The sequence below is a fragment of the Leiobunum rupestre genome, chromosome 1 (genome assembly GCF_980474605.1).
Source record: "Leiobunum rupestre chromosome 1, qqLeiRupe1.1.hap1, whole genome shotgun sequence".
Lineage (NCBI taxonomy): Eukaryota > Metazoa > Arthropoda > Arachnida > Opiliones > Sclerosomatidae > Leiobunum > Leiobunum rupestre.
Genome location: NC_143384.1, coordinates 41459091 through 41477011, shown reverse-complemented (window position 1 = coordinate 41477011; position 17921 = coordinate 41459091). Strand labels below are relative to the sequence as shown.

General features: G+C 35.9%; 2 protein-coding genes across 3 annotated transcripts; one reads left to right on the top strand and one right to left on the bottom strand.

Moving 5' to 3' along the window:
- Window positions 1-2618: 2618 nt before the first annotated feature.
- Graf (GTPase regulator associated with FAK) lies at window positions 2619-5992 on the bottom strand. Its single transcript, XM_090180262.1, has 3 exons — window positions 5748-5992; window positions 5268-5679; window positions 2619-5197 (listed from the first exon to the last, which is right to left on the bottom strand). Exons 2-3 carry the CDS (start codon window positions 5529-5531, stop codon window positions 2798-2800), a joined length of 2664 nt encoding a protein of 887 aa, XP_090036388.1. The 5' UTR covers window positions 5532-5679; window positions 5748-5992; the 3' UTR covers window positions 2619-2797.
- Window positions 5993-10389: 4397 nt separating this feature from the next.
- PMP34 (Peroxisomal Membrane Protein 34) lies at window positions 10390-15315 on the top strand. 2 transcript variants are annotated; one of them, XM_090180260.1, is made up of 9 exons: window positions 10390-10471; window positions 11140-11244; window positions 11316-11376; window positions 11516-11582; window positions 12234-12514; window positions 12792-12940; window positions 13001-13099; window positions 13164-13222; window positions 14869-15315. In XM_090180260.1, exons 2-9 carry the CDS (start codon window positions 11176-11178, stop codon window positions 15020-15022), a joined length of 939 nt encoding a protein of 312 aa, XP_090036386.1. In that variant the 5' UTR covers window positions 10390-10471; window positions 11140-11175; the 3' UTR covers window positions 15023-15315. The 2 variants fall into 2 exon arrangements, with proteins under 2 accessions (XP_090036386.1, XP_090036387.1); XM_090180261.1 differs by lacking the exon at window positions 10390-10471 and adding an exon at window positions 10919-11051.
- The last annotated feature ends 2606 nt before the right edge of the window (window positions 15316-17921 follow it).

The window sequence follows — 17921 nt, the reverse complement described above, 5'->3', positions numbered from 1 at the left end:
CAAAACCACATTTGGCCTACATATTCTTATAAACCGGTTTGCGCATATCATTTACCTACATTCAAAGCAAATGTCATTCGTGGAATGTAGCCCTAAGCTTTTAACACCAAATCAATACTTACAAATTGTAGGAAATATTAAACGAAAAAAATAATCAAAATCCAGAGTAATAATAAACCTTGCATATTTTATTTTTCACAATAAAATGAAGGAAGTAGGGCCATTTTCTTTTTCAAGAGCACAAAAAATAGTTCTCATAATACACAACTATTTTGATAAAATTTTATACAATTTACTTTAATGTATTGCAGAATATAAGATTTAATTTTATTAACTACATTTTATAATACCTTCGGTGTTTTAGGATTTTTTTTTATATAATGAAAATAAACGCAGCAATTACTGGACCAAAAATAATATCATGACATATATATATTATGCTTTCTCGATTAAAAATAAGACTTACGATATATTGTATCTAAATTTCATGCCATACAGGTTTACAACTGGCCATTTTTTAATCTTTTAAATTATACATATTTTTAAATGATATAAATGTAGTTTGCGGTAACCTCTATCTATATTTCCTATATATATACACACACACACACATACATATATATATACATATATATATATACATATATATATATACATATACATATATACATATATATATATACATATACATATACATATACATATATACATATACATATACATATACATATATACATATATATATATACATATACATATACATATACATATATACATATATATATATACATATACATATATACATATATATATATACATATATACATATACATATACACATATACATATATATATATATATATATATATATATATATATATATATATATATGACGTATTTCGCCCAACTGAGTTTGGTGTATCAAATTATAGAAATTTAATGTACAACTTTTAAATGTGTATTTAGTATTAGTAATAGAAATTGTGTTTCTTGAAATTACCAAATTAAATATTACATTTAGTACCATGCCATATAGAGAATTTATAATAACTATTGGCAGAAATGCCTTGAAGTTACTTTTATACTACCGATATTCTAAATATTTTCCAAGTACATCCGTCAAACTTGCATTCAGCAGTTTAAATGACCTTGCAAAATGTACACTGATATTTTTTTAATATTACCAAATAGTGTTTGGCATATAGAACTATTAAAATCAAATTTTTGATTTCAATATTTATTACATTGACTTGGCTTTGTTGTACACACTTTAAAAGAGTATAAAAAATTTATTAAATTTATAAGGAAGCAACGTAGGTTATATTTGTTTCAGGAAAATTATAAACCTCGCATTAACAGTAGTCATTAAATTTAAATGGCACGGGGCTTTCATATTTTTGTTAAAAAAAGCATTCAAAGCATTCGTCATGAATATTTTAAGGCTGATATTGTATTTCAATACAGTATCATTTAGAAGAGAAACAAAAAATTGATTGTCGAGCTTTTTACTCAAAGCAGTTAAAATTTTATTTATTTTGGTCGCATTTTACGCACTAAAACTATTTACAGAATTTCTCATTGCGCAAAATAAAATAGCGATAAATTTACTCTATTTATTTGAGTGGCTTTTACATATTGTTAAGAGTTGGATAATTTGGATTGACCATCTGTACGTTTATAAATTCAACGGAAATCTAAAAATTTGTTTTATATGTATATTGCACTTTTAAGCTTGACATGTGAAAATAAGGGTTGTACTTTTACAAAAGTCATTTAAATTTGAAAGAATATAAGATAATTATCTGTTTAGGTATAGTTTTAAAATCAGACATTGCCAGTTTTTTGATATAGTTTAGTTTAACAATTGGAAGATGGTCAAATTTGCAAGTTACACGTAGGTAGATAAAGAGTAACATGTAGATCATACAAATCACCTGAATAATTTTACATGGCACAAATGTGAGTTTTTTTTTTAAAGATATGTATCTAGGCGCCTGGTACAATGTACTTAAATTAGCTACCCTTTGAAATTTTCAACAATGGTTACCATAATTTTCTAGTAATGGTAAAGATAGCTTTAACGCAAACAAACTCAATCATAAATTTTAATGAAACATAACTTATCTATGAGTATACTAACAGTTAGGTAAAGAAAATTAAATTCAAATTTATTTAAAATTGTCATGAATTTTCAAAAAGTTTGCTTATGCAAATTATAATATATAATACGGTAAGTGTTAAATTATACACCTTAAGGCAAATTTTGATTAGGAGATACTGGGAAGAAATAAGATGTTCTATTAAGAAGAGTTCATTTACGTTAAAGCCTTGAGTAGGCCTACAATTATTCTAGTAGTGAAGTAGACATGGTTAAAGTTCATAACATTTTGAGTAACTGTACCTTAGCACTACCAAGTACACCAACTGAAGTAAAACAGATTTTTACCACTACATAAGAAATATACTACGCATTATCTACTGAAGTATCTAGGACAGGTGGTTCTAATACATGTACCTTTGTCAGTACCTACATATGCTGTATATTACAGCTTAAATAACAAAAAAGACTCATATACAGAAATTAAAATGGAAATAAGTTTTACTTTAGAGACGCTATAAAAAATATTTGATAAGATTTTACAACGAGTAATAAAAATACCAGTAATTTAAAGATAAATGAAAGTTTCAAATTTTAAAATATTTTTTGTTCAATTTAAGGCCTAACAATTACGTTGCATAGACCTATTTCATTTTAGGCAAACTACACATTGCTATAGTGAAAGTTCGCTAATTACCCTTAGTTTATATATTCCACGTAATTTTGTGGGACTAAACCAGTACGACCATTTAAGCAACCTTCTAACCAACCTGGTTCCTGGGAGGGTTTCACGTTGTATATGACCTCGTTTGGTTTAAAGGTCAATTCAAGTTCATTTTCTCCAACACAGGCAAACAATGTTCGAACTTTTCTTCCAGACTGACTTGAAGATGATGGTTTAGGAGGGCCAACAGTATTTGGGGATCTGGGCTCTGGTAGATATCTCGAACTCGGCATATGCTGAGATACCGGGCTACTATTTGGTGGAGAGTGATAATTAATTCTTTGGGAGGTTTGCGACTGACTTAGGTGTTGTTGAGCAATGACTCCGGAATGTTGCGAAGACTGAGCTTGTACGTGAAATTGTGACTGTAGTAACTGGGGTGACGCAAAATTTGTCACACTACTGGTGGATAAGCTCCTGGCATAGGCGGGATTTACTTCAGGAGACACGTGATTGGTCTGCATGTTGCCTGTATTAACCCCATCTTGCCACATTGGATTAGCAATGTAGGCTGGGCTTTGACGTGGATGTCTCGTACTTCCACTATTAACAGTGCCATTTCCTCTAATATAACTATCAGGAACAGGTGCGCTTGATTGATTTGCACCATTATTTGGTCCAATTTGAGTAGCAGGAACTGAGTAATTATTGGTTGGGAAGTGCTGATTTTGGAAAGTGGAAGAGCCACGATTATCCACCCAAAACTTGGATGAGTTTGTTGACCTGTGGTGGTGATAATTAACGCCTGAAGGTGGAGTACTCCTCGAATTATCTTTGGAAATGTGGTCAACGCGATTGGCAATAGGTCTGCCATCAACCTCTGTTAGGGAAGAGGAAGATTGGTTACGTTGGGTGGATAAAGGAGGGGATTTACTATCTTGTTTTGGTCCAGCTTGTACAGGTGGATGTAAATCCTTCGGAGTTTTACTGCTGAAGACAACTTCGTAATTGTCTATGAGTACTTCAACCGTTACGTTGCAGAATTTGATATCCATAATAGAAGCCATAGTTTCTTCTTCGGGCCGCAATAGAGTTGGTCCAAAACAAACTCCTAGATTCGATACTGTCATTAGGTTTTTATCAGCATGCTGGGCCACTTTACGCAGGTGCTTTATTAAAATTTCAAGCATTTTGCGATTGACACTAGGTAGGAACTGTACCAAGGCATGTATATCATATATTCTTTTTTCAAAGTTCTCTTGTTTGGCTGCTGCAACAAATGCACCATGCAATTTAAAGCTCATCAACGGTTCATGAAGGTTGCGGAGGTATGTTTTGAGAGCACTCGTGATTGTCTTGGTTTCAAATTCTTCAGAGTCCAATAAGTTTATTTTCTCGGATTTTCTAGCTTGTTCCATAGCATGACTGATGAGTTTGGTAACTTTTGAGTTAACACCAACAACTCGATAAAGTCCTTGATCCGTTAAACCTCGACTCTCAATTGATTCTATACAAGCATTGACAAAATTGAAACCAATTTCGTCCAGCAAATAATCCTCTTGCTTTAGAACACGGCCAGTTTGGCTATGATTTGGTTCTTTTCCATCCATTGCTTCTAGCCATAGCTTGTAATCTTTTTCTGACAAAGCTTGGAGAGTATATGGAGTGGATTTCCCATTGGTTATTATGTCAAAACAAAACCTTTTATCAATGGAGTCAGAGTTACGAACCAAACATTTTTGTACTGTTAAGGTTTCTGAGGACAAAATTTTGTTAGTTGTTTGTGAAAAAGCTATCATGGCAAATTTTTTCGTATCCTTTTGATACTGGCAGAAGTGCTTGGTGCATGTCATCCCGAGAGCTTTTTTCTCTAACAGAAACAAATAACCTTGTCTCGTGTACATTTTGTTTAGTGAGCCTGGGTCTTGAAGTTTGCTCAACATTTTGTTTTTAAGTTGAGAAGCTTCATTTTTGGTAGCGTCAAAGTTGACTTTGGTGCGTTCAATGCGCATTTGCAAATCTCTCATGAAGGATTTGAACTCGGCGCAGACTTCATATCCTTGATGGTAGAAAGTCAACCAACGTGACATGAAAAGTAAAATACGCTCTACAAATTCAAACTTCTTGCTTTCGTGCACTTCCTGCAACCTTAAAACGTAGTCGTGAGAGGCTTGGACAAAGTGCCTCTGTTCTAAATCTAAGCTCGCATCTGCTTCTTGAATATGATTCTCATTCTTTTTAGTGGACATACTTAAATGTCTCTCTAAAGATTGGCAAAACTTCACTGTTTCTTTTTCAAACTTCTTTTTCTCCTCCTTAGCAGCGCCAATATGTTCCTTTCGAAAATTTTCTAATGGTTCTATGAAGCATATTTGAGCGCTATCTACAATTCGGTCCCTTTCATCCTCAATGCTACTGAGAAGTCGTCCAAACTCCTGTTTTTAAGGATGTGGAGATAAATTAAGGGAGACCTTTATAATTTTGTGTGAATTAAAGAAAAAATACCTTGAGTGATCCAGCGATTATGATTTCATCGTCTGTTTGGCTGTTTCCAATACATTCGAAAGAAAAATTTTGGAATGTTGTAGCCAGATTTCGTTGAGCTCGTGAGAGCGTTTTTGCTGCTGTTAAAAGTTCCTTAATATCGCGAATTATTCCTTTCACAGCTAGGCTTGTACGATCAAGCTCTTTTTCGTGGGCAGACAGATTGTCCCTGAAGTATGGGCTATCCGTTAAGCAATCCGTGAATTCCAACGGTAATAAGCCCATTTTCGAAATGTTTACAGCAAGTTACTATTAAGATTTACACACTACTAAAAATAATACTGCTACCAAATATAACACCGCGAACGTAGAAAAACCAAGGCTTCACGGAGTTCGTTTCGAAACACATTTATGTCCGATACCTCTACAAACACTAAACAGATAATATTAATGCAAATCGTAAAACAAACAGGATTTCGTTACCAAAAAAAACTCGTTTACTAGAATTTCTCCGTTTGATGACGTGTGCTCGATAATGTTATTCAAAATAATTAATGTTCACTTTTTTCACGGGCGGGGTGTTCTAATTCTTTTTAATTACCTTAGGGGCATGACCATTGCGATTCGCGATAACGGATAAAGAAGAGCCGCTTTCAAACGGACTTTGACCCATTTCGTAATTGAAAATTTACGACAAAATTCTCTCCCGAGTCTCCTCGTTCCTTCCCACCTTGGTTCCTTCTGTAATTTGCACTGAACTCCCAGCAGGGGTGGTGAATTGGGGATACCACCATTGACAAATAATTAAAACGGACTGAGAATATAGGATTGCTATAAAATATCTGGAGTCTCTATCATCCTTGGTCGTGTCCCGCCTAGGACGCGTCAAAATTGAAAATTCTAAGAATTCTTCCCTTGATTGTGAGAATTTTAACTTCTCAAAATTTTGACGTCCTTCTCGCAGGAGGTGACGTAATCTCTTCTCACGAGTACTCTTGAGAAAAGTGAGAATGCCTCCGAACATTCTCACTTGGTCAAAAAGGGGGGATCATAGAGATAGAAAAGAAATAGAGGCACTATTGTATCTGGCGAAGTTGACCGCGAGTATTGTTAAGTTAATTTATAATGAAATATTTCCTTTTAAATTATAAATAAAATGTTTTATTCCTTCATGTATAATTGTCGTGAAATCGTGTAAAAATAATATTTATTGTCAAAGGCTTAGATTACAACGTTCATGGCATTCTCGTACGCCGCCAGACGCCATCTTTAGAAGAATCTATTTACTTTTGACCAGAGTTGCCAGATGGGCGGTTTTCCGCCCAAATTGGGCTGCTTTGCGGAGGCTGTTGCGGGGGGAAAAACCTCTGGGCGGGAGGCGGTTTTTTGGGCTGGTGCCAAAAATTCGAGGCGAAGTAACGGGGTACCGGTTTTCCCCCTTTCAGCCCCATCCTTCATAACGGGAATCAACGTTCCTAGAAAATATAAGCTGGAACCAGCTTTGCAAACTGTGATGTTTTCAATAATTTTCCAAAATTATTTTCAAATAACGCGCCAATTCCCGTTCTATAGCAGAAATCGGTAATTTTTCTTGGGCGGGAATTTGGGCTCTTTTGGGGTTAATCAGAATTTGGCTTGTGCGGGAATTTGGGCTAGTTTTAAAGTTGGTTTGTGCGAGATCTAAAATATTATTCTGGCAACTCTGCTTTTGACGCTTTTTAGCCAGTTCTCACGGGGATAAAAATTATCACGAAGAACTCTTCTCAAGAGAAGAATTCCTTCTAAGAATTTTGACGCGCCCCTGGGGTACTTCTAGTTTATCAGAATTCTAACTCAGAAGCTCAGAAATTTTTCATTCTGAAAAACTAGTTACTTCTTCGGACCGAAAGGTTTTTGACCATTCTGAACCAAATAGTCATATTCTGACTGTCAGAATAGTTTCACAAGTGCTTTTTGTTTTGATTTTTAGATTAATTTTACGCGGCAAAGAATTCTTAATAAACGAAACGCGTCTGTTTCGAATCTTACGTTAAGAATTTTCCTGACTCAGAAAAAATCTTTTGGTCAGAACCCAATATGACAAAGAAGGCATTCTTCTCTTAAGAAGATTTCTTCGTGATAATTTTTCTCCTCGTGAGAACTCACTGAAAAGTGTCAAATGTAAAAAGATCCTTCTAAAGATGGCGGCTTACGAGAATGCCACGAATTGGCCACGAATGTTGTAACCTAAGGGAACCTAAGCCTTTGACAATATTATTATATTTTTCACGATTTCACGACAATATATGAAGGAAGAACACATTTTATTTATAGTTTAAAAGGACATATTTAATTGGAAACTAACTTAACCTTTTGCTTTCTATGAAATGGACGCTTCAATAAAAGATACTCGGTTTCTACTCCCCTCTCCAAATTCATCTGGGAAGGAGCTATTTCCGGTCGGTCGGTTAAACGGTTAGAATGGCTAGCCAAAAAGTCATATATAAGCCATTGGAGACGCGTTTTGGCCCTCATGAGAATTTTGCGTCAGATAAGAAACCGTCGGCTCACGTGTATAAGGAACGTACTAATGTTAATTTTCGATAATATATTTTACGGTAAAATATATAATGTTACTAAAACTAAGTATAAGAAGATAATGTATTTCTGCTCTTATGGTATAAATAATTAAAATTATATGTAATATTTTTATAATACCGGGTAATTTTAAAGCTTCTCATGGAGGCAGAGTTAATTCATTTCGTATAAAATTATATTTTGGAAAAAGATGAAAACTGATTCCTTTAGAACTAAGCATATTACTTTTGCAGTACGGTATGCAACAAGTGTTTCCTTTTAACCAGGTAACGTTTTTGGCATGTTAAGGCTTAGCAAAAACCGATGAAAGTTTCCAGCTTTCTAATATTTCAACAAGCACTATATAAATAATAACTTATGAGTCCTGGCTGTCGGAAATATTACTTCTTGGCAATTTCTGGGAAGATGTTTTATTTAAGTGCCTATTCATTTTCGTTACTGTTTATTTTTTTCAGCATCAAGTAAACTGCCATTTTTATTTATAATTACCCCACCCCCCCTTTTTTTGTTGAAGTCACGAAGGAGAATGCTCGGATTTCACTCTTCTCAAGAGCACTCGTGAGAAGAGATTACGTCACTTCCTGAGAGAGGGACCGTCAAAATTTTGCCTTATTTCTTGCTCTGTTTTTATCCTCTATTCATGTTCTTCCGGCGGCTCTTCCGGATGGTACTTGCCTTGCCATCTATGCGGATGATATCGTTTTGTTTCTGACTGGATTTTCCTTGTCGCTGTTGCGCCGCCACATGCAGGAAGCTCTGAATTGTGCGGTTTCGTATTTACATGCCTTTGGATTTTCTCTGTCGCCCGATAAATGTATCTGTCTGTGCTTCTCGAGGAAGCGTGATCTTTCTGAGGCGGGCCCTTTGTGCATTTCGGGTGCTGCCCTCCCTTTCCGGCCTACGTGCCGTTATTTGGGTGTCATCTTTGATAGTCGCCTCACATGGCGTCCTTATATTGACGATTTGCGTGTTCGCTGTTTGCAGCGTTTGTCTCTTCTTCGTACTATTGTGGGTTCCCATTGGGGTCCAGATCAGGTTACCTTGCGCCTATTTTATTCTGCTTTGCTTCGCAGTCTCTTGGACTATGCGGCGGTGGCTTACCGCACGGCGGCGCTTTTTGTTCTCCGGCGTTTAGATGTGATCCAAAATGCCGCGCTGCGCCTGATCTTGGGTGCCCCTCGGTCGACGGCGATCTCGTCTCTGGAAATCGAGTCGTTTGTCCCTCCTTTATCTCTTCGCAGAGACTCTCTGTGTTTGCAATACGCTTTATATTGTCTTCGGGCTTCGCCTTCCCATCTGGCTCACGGTTGGTTTCGCGGCCACGATCTGTCTTAACTTTCTCTTCGGGGTACTGTTACTCATCTGGCGCAGAGCTGGGATTTGGTTGATCTGTTTGATAGTGTCGTCTCGCAGCCTCTTAGCCCCTCTTGGCTACCCCGTCTCCATTTATTCTGGATGTTCGGTGGTTGCCTGGGTCGAAATCCGATTATGCCGCTCACTCTATGGCTTCGGCTTTTTACTGTCACCTTGAGTCCCTTTCTTCCAAGTGGTGTCTTGTTTTTACTGATGGTTCGCTTGTACCGTCTTCTCCTTTTGGCGGGTTCGCCTTTGTCATTCCAAGTCTGGGGGTTCGCCGGAGTTTTCGGTGTCCTTCCACTTTTGCTATTTCTCGCATCGAGTTATGTGCCCTCTGTGAGGCGGTAACTTGGCTTCTCGCCCATGATATTTCTTCCGCGATTTTGTGTTCGGATTCTCGCTCCGCCTTATATGTTTTAGCGGACGGCTCGTCTCTGGATCCGTTGGTCCAGACCTTGTATGGGACGTTACTCTCTTCTCCTACTGCTCGTTTTCGTCTATTGTGGACACCCTCACATGTGGGTATCGTTCCCAATGAGCAGGTGGATGCCCTGGCCCGTGCGGTTTGCTCTACAGCAGTGGCTCCTTTCTATGTCCCGCCCCCGGATACTCTGACTATTCGGCGTCGGTGTTCTTCCACGCTCAACAGGCTTTGGCGGCGTGCCTGGGAAACTGCCCTGTCCGGCCGTTTTCCCTTCTCTCTGCAGGCTCTTCCGACCCGCCCTTTGGTCTGGGACTGTCATTTGCCCCGGTCCCAAGAACGGCTGCTGTCATTGGCTCGGGTTGATCGTTTCCCAGTCCCGGCGGTGTTACATCGCTTTGGCTTGCGTTCTTCTCCCCTTTGCCCGCTATGTCGGATTGTAGGCGATTTGGCTCACTTTGTCTTGTTTTGCCCCAGTTCGGCGGTGGCCCGGACGGCGTTTTTTCACGCTTTGGTGGGGTTTGGTATACCGGCCTCTTTTGGCGGTACTCTGCCCTCGTTGTTGTCTTTTTCTGCTCTTCCGGCCGGCTGTTCGCAGCCGGGGTATTTTCGACTGTTGTCGGGGTTCTTGCGTGCCCTGCAGCGGTTTTGAGTTTTTTGTTGCCTTGACTGTTTGTCCTCTTTATTTGTAGTGTTGGTGTCTAAGGCATTTAGCCGACATCACTTTGCGTGTCACTCTCCAAAAAAAAAAATCCTCTATTCATGGCTGACTGCTATATTGTCTGCAAAGTGAGTTTGTGAAATCTAAATTGGTGAATGTAGAACGAAAAAGAAAAAAACAAGAAAGACTGAAATCAAATAAAATTAGCAGGTAACCCTATGATAAAATATATTTCTTAGTATTATTTTAAGAAGGTACTAATTTTATTTTTGATAGGGTGAAATTACTAGGATATTTGCGAGTATGAAGGGGCTTATCAGAGTCTCTTTCATTTATATTATTATAAAGTGTTGTATTTATAATTACACTATAAGGGCTGTTGTTACAATTATTTAGTTTTTGAAACAAATCGCTAATGCAAATTTCGTTTTCATGTGAAAGGTTAAAACTGGAATACTTCTCTAGGCCTTCCCGAAGGGGAGGTTGTCTCTTTTATTTTATAATGGGTCATCACATAATTATCAAAAAGTTTCCTTAAAGCACGTACAGCATACATGTACATTCTAATCAATTCTTAAGTGGTTTCTAGCCTTTCTAGGGCTTAAGAATTCTTGAGTAGTAGCATTTTTGTTGACTGATTAGGTTTCTAAGTTTCTTTGATACCACATTTAAAACTTAAAAAATCCTTTTAAACCTAATTTAGTAAAGAACATTTCTTCTTTGTTTGCCTGCTAGTGATAGTGTTAAAATAAAGTTTATTTTTCAGATAAAGCTTTTTTTGCTTGATTAGGTATATTTCCAACTCTCTGAAACATTTGAAATTTTTTAAAATACTATATACTAATCCGACAGTGATAGCATTAAAATATTTTTTTTAGGTAACAGAGCTATTGCTCACTAAATAATTGAAGAAAATGCCATCAATAAAATGGGATCAGCTCTTTACGTATGATACATTGGTTCATGCCACAGCCGGTGCTGCTGTATGTAATTTAAGTTATTTTTCAATCACTTTTTTTACATAATTTGAATATTTTCTTATTAATTGCAATAGGGAGCCATAACGGCTATGTCTGTGTTTTTCCCGTTGGATACAATACGATCTCGTTTGCAAGGTATGCTACATTATAATTTTGTTGGTGAATTGTTTAGAAATGTACTTTCAAAATCCAAGTAAAGTTTTTCAATTTTAGAAATTTATGGTTTTATAAAATTTCAATATGAAATTAAATCTAATTATTGGTTTGTTTGTAGTCGAAGATAGTCGCAAAGCCAAAAATACTCTTGCTATGGTGCAAGAATTGATTAGAGAGGAAGGCGTGTAAGTTCAACTTTTATATTTAAATTCCAATCTTATGGTAATTAGAGACGTGTGGATTTTTACATTTTATGTGGAAAAAATTACATAAATAACTACTAATTAAAGGGACACGTGAGCGTTTGAAAAAACTTCTTGTGGGAAATTAGTACTGTTCAAACATTTAATATTTAATTTAATATTTTCACAATGCAAATGGCTTACTTGGCTTTTATATACTATCAAATAAATTTAAGTACATTGCATTTCAAGAATGTATTTATTTATACTCAGTGAGAATGAATATGTCGAGATTATTTTAGCGTTTCTCCAATTCCACCCGTTGGGGCCCCCGGTATGCTCCTCCGCTTTATTAAAAGCAAATAATTCTGCAACCTCATTGGTTCTAAAAATTACCACCTCCTTCCCCCCCTCCCCCCTTAGCGTGACGGGGCTAGGGCCTCAACGTGTCCGTCGATAGTCTCGACATATTCATTCTCCCTGAGTATAAATAAATTCTTGGCATTTAAGAGGTAAAAAATACACTATGTAAATTATGATCGATTGTTATGAATTTCTTTCTCTTTTTTAAAATTTGAATAAGCCATAATTTATTTGACATGGTTCTCATTTGTGTAATGTAGTAAATTCCAGTTTGCAATTATTCCGTTTCAGCGAATCGTTGTATCGAGGCTTGGGTCCCGTTTTAACAAGCATCTGTACATCGAATTTTGTCTACTTTTATACTTTTCATGGCTTACGAGCAGTTTTTAGTAACGAAAAGAAACACACAGTGGGCCAAGATTTAGCCTTAGCATCTCTGGCTGGTGTGGTTAATGTTCTAAGTACAACACCTCTTTGGGTTGTAAACAGTAGAATGAAGATGCAAGGTGCTAAGTTGTCTGAACAAGACAAAGAGCGCATGAAACGTTATCCTCACTACAAAGGAACAATTGGTAGTAAAACTATGATCTTTTTTTTCACAATTGGGTGCTTGCTCGTAGCGTCGTAGCTAAGCCCAGCCTTAAAACGGCCACCATGACATTAGTTTCACGTCATAGATCATGAGGTTAAACACCACACAATCCTGCGAAATAATAATGTGACCACCAATGGCGTCTTAATGTCATGGTTGACATATACGTGTTACCATGGCAACGAACACAAGCCACAATCACGAGCAAGCTACAAAGGATTTACTTATTTACCTTTGCTTTGTATTTATTGCGCAAGACGGTCTGATCAAGATAGCATCAACTGAGGGTGTTCCTGCGTTATGGAGTGGCACTCTTCCATCTCTGGTTTTAGTCAGTAACCCTTCCATTCAGTTTATGGTGTATGAGTTTCTGAAACGACACGCACAAGCTAACTTAGCAACTAAGGTAATTGTTTTTGATGATATATTTTTACTATCGTTCCAAATTTGTTATTGTTTGATGCAGGAATTGAGTAGCGTAACAATATTTCTGGTTGGTGCTATTGCCAAAAGCGTTGCCACAGTTCTGACGTATCCAATTCAAATACTGCAGTCCAAGTTAAGAGTAAGTAAAACGTCAATAACTATGTATTTACACCATTTTCTTCAATTTCTTTTTAAATTTTCAGTATGGATCTGATGAGTTACGTAAAAAAACCTTATTGCAGATGCTCAAACATATTCTTCAGTAAGTGTTTTTCATTAACTCTAATATTCTTTTCAAATGTAGCAAAATAGTTTCCCTAATAATATTTCCCGTTTAACCATTTAAAGTTTATTGCAGAGGGTTGAAAACTAAATCTTATTTATTATTTTAATAGGAGACTTAAAGTAGTTTAGTTTTAATTTTAAGTACTTCGATAGTTTATCCCTAATACTGCCTGAATTTTTTTACTAAAGATTTGTGGTGAACGCAGGTGCAAAAGCATTAAGTTCTATAATTATTACAAGGGCATTAGACAAATTCCTAGTTGCATGCTTGGCCAATTCTTTAACAACTTCCTCATATGAGGCTGTTATGAAGTTATGTAATACTGAAAGGGGTTTTAAGAGAGAAGCATAGATTTAGGCCTTTAATATGAAACATATAGCTTCGCAGGTTCAACACAGTTTCTCTTGGGTGCAAATTTTCCTCCAAATCTCGGCTTTAAATTTCAAAAGTTTATTACTTAAAAATAATATTGCAAAGGGATATTTACCTATTGATAAACGTAGGACTGTTCATGACTTGAGCTTGGTAAAATAAATGTGCCGGGCTGAGCTGGCTAGCTTTAGATGCTTGTTTAATAAATAATAAGTATGTAGGACTTGACTCAATAAAAAGCTAGCTCGAGCTTGTGAACAGTCCTAGTTAAACCATATTTTCCCCATCAAATGGTATTAGAAAATCCATATGACTTTATTCACCCCACACTATTTTTTCTTCGTAAACGTTTTTTGAAAAAAAAAACTAAGCCAACCTATATAGATGTTTCATGCGAATAACATTAGCAAAATAGGTAAATGAAGACTTCTCTTGTAAGAGATATTTTTTTTACTTCTGGTGTTACCAAGAAATTAAATACGAATACACTTGGAATGTCCCCATTGCTACCATGTTGGCAATGCATCTGAATAAATAGGAGGAGCTTAAATTATATTGAATATAACCCACTACTGCTGAAAAAGTGGAAGACGCTCACTCGGGGAAAACAAACCAGAAAATGGGATGAAGAAACTTATTCGTTGTATCACTGAAGTTCTTTGGAACTTATATTCTTCGTGAAATTAATCTAGTACGCGTATAGTTAGATGCTTATAAGAGACCAAATAAGGTATTTTTGTCTATCATTTGAATCTCATTCTTGTCTATGGAAATAATCTCGGTCATTGTTAGACATTTGTGATGTTACTGTTTTATTATAGGAGTCACTACAATCCTGTAACAAATTGTATTTTAATACAAAAACCTAAATTTAAAATTAAAGAAGCAGTCTGAACTTAGTCGTTTTCTTAAAAGATAGACAATATTGAATAGGCTTAATTTTAAATGTAATTTAATTTTAATTTAATGATGCTATTTAAATAATGTAATTGAGTGGGACATTTTTCCAATTATTGACCTGATTTTGAATTAATTTCATACTTTTATGGAAAAATATTGATTCAATAATTGGTTTTAGACCCAGTTAAAACTTAAAACTAAATGGACTCATCATTTGCTCATAGTTTTCCACATCTTTTAAGGACTCGGTTTTTTCTCTTAAATTGTACGAGTGTTTTGTAGTTTGTTAATAGCCCTATAAGGAAATATTTTCTTTTTTTTTATGTTATTATTTTTAATTCCTAACACAGGCAGCAAGGACTTCCTGGTTTGTACAAAGGATTGGAGGCCAAACTGATGCAAACTGTGATGACTGCCGCACTCATGTTTTTATGCTATGAGAAAATAGTAGCTTTTGTTTTTCAAATAATGAGGGGAGGAAAAATGGCTCATCCTTCCAAATAAGGCGCCAAAATAACAATTTTGGTGGGACTTCAATTACTGTTATTATAAATATATAAATGCTGAATTTTGTATAGCACTCAATCTTTTTGTAATCTATGGGCCTATTGCAATGACAAGGCAAAAGTTTATTGTAAGTGTGCCAGTTAAGGGCGTGATGAAAGGGTTCAATTGCATAGTTTTGGACCAAAGCTGAATTTAGTATTTTTGCCCAACCTTGTAACTATATAATCTCACACAGTGTATTATATTTTTACATCTGTTTTTGATAATTATAAAGATCATTATGAGAAGTTTATTTGCAAATCAATTTATGTTATATAGTGTGAAAGAAATCGGAGGGACTTTAAGCAACTGTGGCCTCTATCATTGCCACCTGCATTATGATAAGGCTGTTGTTATTAGAGATGGCAATGAATCTTTCCAATTCTTAGAAAAATACGACTTTAAAGGAGAGTGTGGTGCCATCTTTTATGGGAAAGGAAGCAATAATTAAAAATAGCGAAACAATGACGCCGTCGTAGAGCCATTGTTGAGTACTATAATTAGACAACTTATACTCTACTTAGTGGACTTTAACCTAAATTATATATCCCATATAAAATATATTGTTCAAAATTACTATAATTTAGGTTATTGTCAAATTTACAAACGAGCTAATCAACGCGAGGGGTATTTTTATGTCCCGCCTTTTGGGTCAAAATGTAGCTTAAGCATCTTGTTTTGATTTCGACGCTAGCGACATCTGTTGAGAAAAGAGCCGCCAATGTCAACTGCGGGTAATTTCTCTTTTATTTTCAATTTTGTGAGAGGAAGTTACGACTGAGTTTGCTTGAGTTAATTTTTAAATTCACTTTTATTTTTGGGGATGAACATTTGAAAGTACATATGTTAAGAAATATATTTCTTGAATACATATGGGTGAATTAGGTGCACTCTACTTCAGGTCCTGAGGGCTTTCATTCATATTTGAATTGTGTCTTATCAGGTCTACTCCAATTAGTAAATTTTTGACTAATACACTCAAAATATTACTAATTTTACTGCCCATAAATGCATTCCAATTTTAACATTTTGTTACACTGTTAAATACTGACCGTCATTTTTCAAGATGGAGGATTTCCCACTTATAAACCATCTAAGGTGTATAATTGTTATGCTGTTTGGGCACAGGTCTACTAAATAGCATACCGGCATACTAGTTAGCGGCGTTAGCCCAAATAAGAGCAAACTTGACCAGATTATATATATCATTTTAACTTTATTTTCACGTAATGTTTTCAATGTTCAACCATTTACAAACGTGTTTTTTAACGTTTTTACTTCATTTCCGACTACTTTTCTATGAGCATACCTGCGCTTAGAAGGGGCATACCTGCGGCAAAAGTAAGTGACTTCATACAAACGTGTTTTTAAATGTTTTTACTTCATTTCTGACTACATTTCTATGAGCATACCTGCGCTTAGAAGGGGCATACCTTCGGCAAAAGGAAGTGACTTCATACAAACGTGTTTTTAAATGTTTTTACTTCATTTGCGACTACTTTTCAATGAGCATACATACGCTTAGAAGGGGCATACCTGCGGCAAAAGGAAGTGACTTCATACAAACGTGTTTTTAAATGTTTTTACTTCATTTGCGACTACTTTTCAATGAGCATACATACGCTTAGAAGGCGCATACCCGCGGCAAAAGTAAGTGACTTCATACAAACGTGTTTTTAAATGTTTTTACTTCATTTCTGACTACTTTTCTATGAGCATACCTGCGCTTAGAAGGGGCATACCTGCGGCAAAAGTAAGTGACTTCATACAAACGTGTTTTTAAATGTTTTTACTTCATTTCTGACTACTTTTCTATGAGCATACCTGCGCTTAGAAGGGGCATACCTTCGGCAAAAGGAAGTGACTTCATACAAACGTGTTTTTAAATGTTTTTACTTCATTTCTGACTACATTTCTATGAGCATACATACGCTTAGAAGGGGCATACCTGCGGCAAAAGTAAGTGACTTCATACAAACGTGTTTTTAAATGTTTTTACTTCATTTCTGACTACTTTTCTATGAGCATACCTGCGCTTAGAAGGGGCATACCTGCGGCAAAAGTAAGTGACTTCATACAAACGTGTTTTTAAATGTTTTTACTTCATTTGCGACTACTTTTCAATGAGCATACATACGCTTAGAAGGGGCATACCTGCGGCAAAAGTAAGTGACTTCATACAAACGTGTTTTTAAATGTTTTTACTTCATTTCTGACTACTTTTCTATGAGCATACCTGCGCTTAGAAGGGGCATACCTTCGGCAAACGGAAGTGACTTCATACAAACGTGTTTTTAAATGTTTTTACTTCATTTCTCACTACTTTTCTATGAGCATACCTGCGCTTAGAAGGGGCATACCTGCGGCAAAAGTAAGTGACTTCATACAAACGTGTTTTTAAATGTTTTTACTTCATTTCTGACTACTTTTCTATGAGCATACCTGCGCTTAGAAGGGGCATACCTTCGGCAAAAGGAAGTGACTTCATACAAACGTGTTTTTAAATGTTTTTACTTCATTTCTGACTACATTTCTATGAGCATACCTGCGCTTAGAAGGGGCATACCTTCGGCAAAAGGAAGTGACTTCATACAAACGTGTTTTTAAATGTTTTTACTTCATTTCTGACTACTTTTCTATGAGCATACCTGCGCTTAGAAGGGGCATACCTTCGGCAAAAGGAAGTGACTTCATACAAACGTGTTTTTAAATGTTTTTACTTCATTTGCGACTACTTTTCAATGAGCATACATACGCTTAGAAGGGGCATACCTGCGGCAAAAGTAAGTGACTTCATACAAACGTGTTTTTAAATGTTTTTACTTCATTTCTGACTACTTTTCTATGAGCATACCTG

Coding starts and splice junctions, on each gene's coding strand:
- Graf (XM_090180262.1), bottom strand. CDS start 5,531: ATGGGCTTATTACCGTTGGAATTCACGGATTGCTTAACGGATAGCCCA. Junction 5,198..5,267: donor TAATCGCTGGATCACTCAAG/GTATTTTTTCTT, acceptor CCTTAAAAACAG/GAGTTTGGACGACTTCTCAG.
- PMP34 (XM_090180260.1), top strand. CDS start 11,176: ATGCCATCAATAAAATGGGATCAGCTCTTTACGTATGATACATTGGTT. Junction 12,515..12,791: donor TCACTACAAAGGAACAATTG/GTAGTAAAACTA, acceptor TTATTGCGCAAG/ACGGTCTGATCAAGATAGCA. Junction 13,100..13,163: donor TACTGCAGTCCAAGTTAAGA/GTAAGTAAAACG, acceptor TTAAATTTTCAG/TATGGATCTGATGAGTTACG.